Below are 3,630 nucleotides of genomic sequence, written 5' to 3'. Positions count from 1 at the left end.
AACTCTATTTTAGTTAGGGGTATTGTTAGCTGGGATTTTTGACAAGGTAAAAAATCTCAGCAAAGGGAAAATCTTTAGGTACATTGATGATGTATGCATGAAGAAGAGTCTTGGGTCGACGAGATTTAGGACTTAACATTTTTTTGGAGTGTTGTGTGAAAATTTAGACAATAACAAGAGTGTTGAAGAGGCGGTTATTTGAGCATCCAAGTGCTGCATTCAAATCTAAATAACTACTTGTTTTTTTCCTGAAGGACATGTGAAGAGAGCACAAAGATGGGTTGTATGCAAGGCTTCACGTGGAGAACACGAAAGATATGAACATTATGAGTAGTTATTCTCGTACTAGTATATATATGAGTTCTTTTGTAGAATTTAGTGTGTTCATTTTATTAGATAAATCTCATTCAAAACTTGAAGTACCAGCATCCATAGAAAAGAGTCACGATTGAGAAAATGTATGAACAATGAAATACCGTCTTTTACATTCAATGCAAAGTCTTTAATTTTCATTTTATTTTGCTTTACTGGTTTACTTTCAATTTCATTGAAGTACATTACTTTTATACTTTTAAGTCTTGTCATTTTTATTATATTTTCTACACTGTCGAAGTCTACATCCCTTTACATTTACTAAAATCACTATTTTAACCAAGTCGAAAATAGGTTGTTTGACAAAAGAAAACTATAGAACAAACCTTTTAGCACTATGTCCCGGGATTCACTAGTTGATCCTGCGAGTAACCTTTAATTAAGAGATTAGCGATTTTTTTACTAATTTTCTATGTAAACAAATTGACACACCCAGTGGGACTTATGCTAAATTTGCGTATCTTTCACATATATCAATAGTATTTCTTATAAACTTGTTATATATTCACGATTGTTTCTGGGTAGTTTTCATGCAATTAAGAAGTGGGAAAGCTTTGTCTAAAATGTTGTGTCATTCTGTAGATAATGTCAATCCCCATAATAACCCTTAAAATGTAGTACAACAAACAGTCGTGTCAACGGTTGAAAAGTCTGTCGCCTTAGCGCCTGTTAGGATAACGGTTCCTTTGGTGTCAGCGACGCCAATCGCTCCAATATTTTCACAGGGAGAAACTCCTCCATCACAACCAGGGAATCCCCTAATTAACCATGCAATTGCGATACCTTTGTTTGGGTTTTCAATGCCACCGAGTGGCAGAGACCACCCTTATGGGATGGTAACATCGATGATAGGTAACCTTTAGACCAATAGGTCAACCTTTAGTGATAATGCAGTGGCCAGAACGCCACTATACAATCCCTACAATGCCTCAACATTGACCATCAACAATATGGCGCGACCAACAAGGATAGGTTACATGCCTCAAGGTACACCATCTTCAAATACAACATCTATGGTGGCTATGAGGCAACAAATGGATAAGAGTAACTTAGAATTAGTCAATACTCCCACCCAACAAATGGGAACCATTTTCAACTTTTTGATTGCAAATACAAATCAGATTGGGAGAATTGATGACCTCTTTGGCACACCTCTAATACATATGCGACCTACCCCCCATATATCAAACATTAGGAAGGTAAAAAACCCTGAGAATGGGATAGCACAAGCCACCGTAGGCCAAAACCAAGGGTTTCAATTACCTAATCTGCATCTAGATAGGGAAGAGGTAGAACAAATAAAAGAAAATAACCATGATCCTTTGATGGTTCAGAGAAACCAGAATGTTGACCAAGTGCTTAGGCATGTCCAGCAAAATAGTTTTGGGGGACAAAACAACATAGCCAACGTGGTCGAGCAAAATTTGGTCCATAATGGCCTTAATGTGGGACTCTACAGACCAAATTTTATATCCCTTTTGTCATAATACGTTCAACAAACGGAATTAGCCAAGGGATGGAAAGTTCCCAAGTTTACCAAATTCGTTGGAGACATCAATGAGTCGACAGTTGAACATGTCGCCCGTTACCAAACAGAGTCTGGCGACATTGCTAACAGTGAGAATTTAAAGATGAAATACCTCCCTAATTCTTTAACTAAAAATGATTTCACTTGGTTCACAACTCTTCCTCCACACTCTGTCCAATCATGGAGTAAATTGGAGAGATTGTTCCACGAACAATTTTATATGGGAAAGTCAAAAATTAGTTTGAAAGAGTTGGCTAGTTTTAGGAGAAAATTCCCTGAGTCGATAGATAACTATTTGAATAGATTTAGACTTCTCAAGGCAATGTGTTTTACACAGGTGCCTGAACATGAGTTGGTCGAAATGGCCGTTAGTGGCCTAGATTATTCAATTAGGAAGAAATTGGATACCCAATATCTTAGGGATATGGCACAATTAGTGGATAGGGTTCGCCAGGTCGAACATTTGAAAGCTGGAAAATCTAGAACAAATAAATATCATAAAAAGGAAAAAGTCACTTATATAGAAGAAGACGATTACATCTCTGATGTAGGCGATGATTGTTCTGAAGAGGGTGAGGTCAGCATGGCTGAACTTAAGCCAGGACCCCCTTATATGTGTAAATTGCTGAAACCATTGAATAGGAAAAACCCTGTCGAGACCAGCAACAATGATAAATTTGCCACTAGAATTTATACTTTTGATATTACTAAATGCGACGAAATATTTAAATTGTTGGTCGCTGATGGACAGATAGTAGTGTTTATTGGCCTTAAAACTACTTATTTAGAACAAAGGAAGAAAACAGGTTTTTGTAAGTACCATAATTTTCTAAGTCATAAAACTTCTCAATGTGTGCTTTTTAGGGATTGGTTCAAAAAGCTATGAAAGATGGAAGGTTACAATTTGGCGAAAATCCAAAGTCTTTAATGAAAGTGGATTCAGATCCCAAGAAAACAGAAGATGCCAACTATACTAAGCCGATGGAGATCCTAATGGTTGAAGCTGCTGAAGGCTCCAACTTGGAAGTAAACAAAGGCGAACAAATCTCTGCCATCTCTGATTCTAATGTACAACCAGTCTACCCCTAATCTGAAGAGGGGTTGATTGATTTCCTTGAGCGCTACAAACTCAAGGATTCGAAGACGATGTTTCGTCCATGTTATAGTGTCGTGTTTGATGAAGAGGCGACAAAAATGATATAGTGCACCAGAAGATTCGACCCCAGAAGAGGAAGGGGTGGGAACCAAGCTGTTAGGGTTACCCCAAACAATGAGGGTAGGTCTCATAGAAATGAAGAGTATATGAGGCAGTTTCAACAGCCTCAACAAAGGACTTTTTAACCATGAGCAAGTGCACCTAAGGAGAAATGGATGAATCATGTTAATCAGAAGGGCAAATCACCGAAAATGGAAGGAAGTCGACCATAAGGTCGGGATGCCAAGTCACAACAGGAAGAAGGTGTCGAAAGGGAAATCTTACAACCCTCAAACCTACAAGGGTAACAATCACATGGGACACACCCAATAGAGGCGTCATCAAAGAAAAAAGAAGGCTGAAAGGGAAGCCTTCATAATAAAACGCGATGCCCCATCGGTGAAGCGCAACACAACTGCATCAAAGGCTCTGGTGAAGCCTTACTCGAAGAGATTCAAAGAGGAATACAAGTTGATGGCCACTCAAAGGCCATTAGTGAAAGAGGCTCGTATGGGTATAGGGGCACCATAGGTGA

The 3,630-nt window shown here is 38.5% G+C and overlaps 1 protein-coding gene across 1 annotated transcript; it reads left to right on the top strand.

Annotated features, from left to right (window-relative positions):
- Positions 1-2,003: 2,003 nt before the first annotated feature.
- LOC127094751 (uncharacterized) lies at positions 2,004-2,989 on the top strand. Its single transcript, XM_051033542.1, has 2 exons — positions 2,004-2,654; positions 2,765-2,989. The coding sequence occupies exons 1-2, from the start codon at positions 2,004-2,006 to the stop codon at positions 2,987-2,989; spliced, it is 876 nt and encodes a 291-aa protein (XP_050889499.1).
- The last annotated feature ends 641 nt before the right edge of the window (positions 2,990-3,630 follow it).

Source organism: Lathyrus oleraceus, chromosome 6 (genome assembly GCF_024323335.1).
Source record: "Lathyrus oleraceus cultivar Zhongwan6 chromosome 6, CAAS_Psat_ZW6_1.0, whole genome shotgun sequence".
NCBI lineage: Eukaryota > Viridiplantae > Streptophyta > Magnoliopsida > Fabales > Fabaceae > Lathyrus > Lathyrus oleraceus.
The sequence above is the reverse complement of the archived record's forward strand: the minus strand, read 5'-3'. Positions and strand labels throughout refer to the sequence as shown.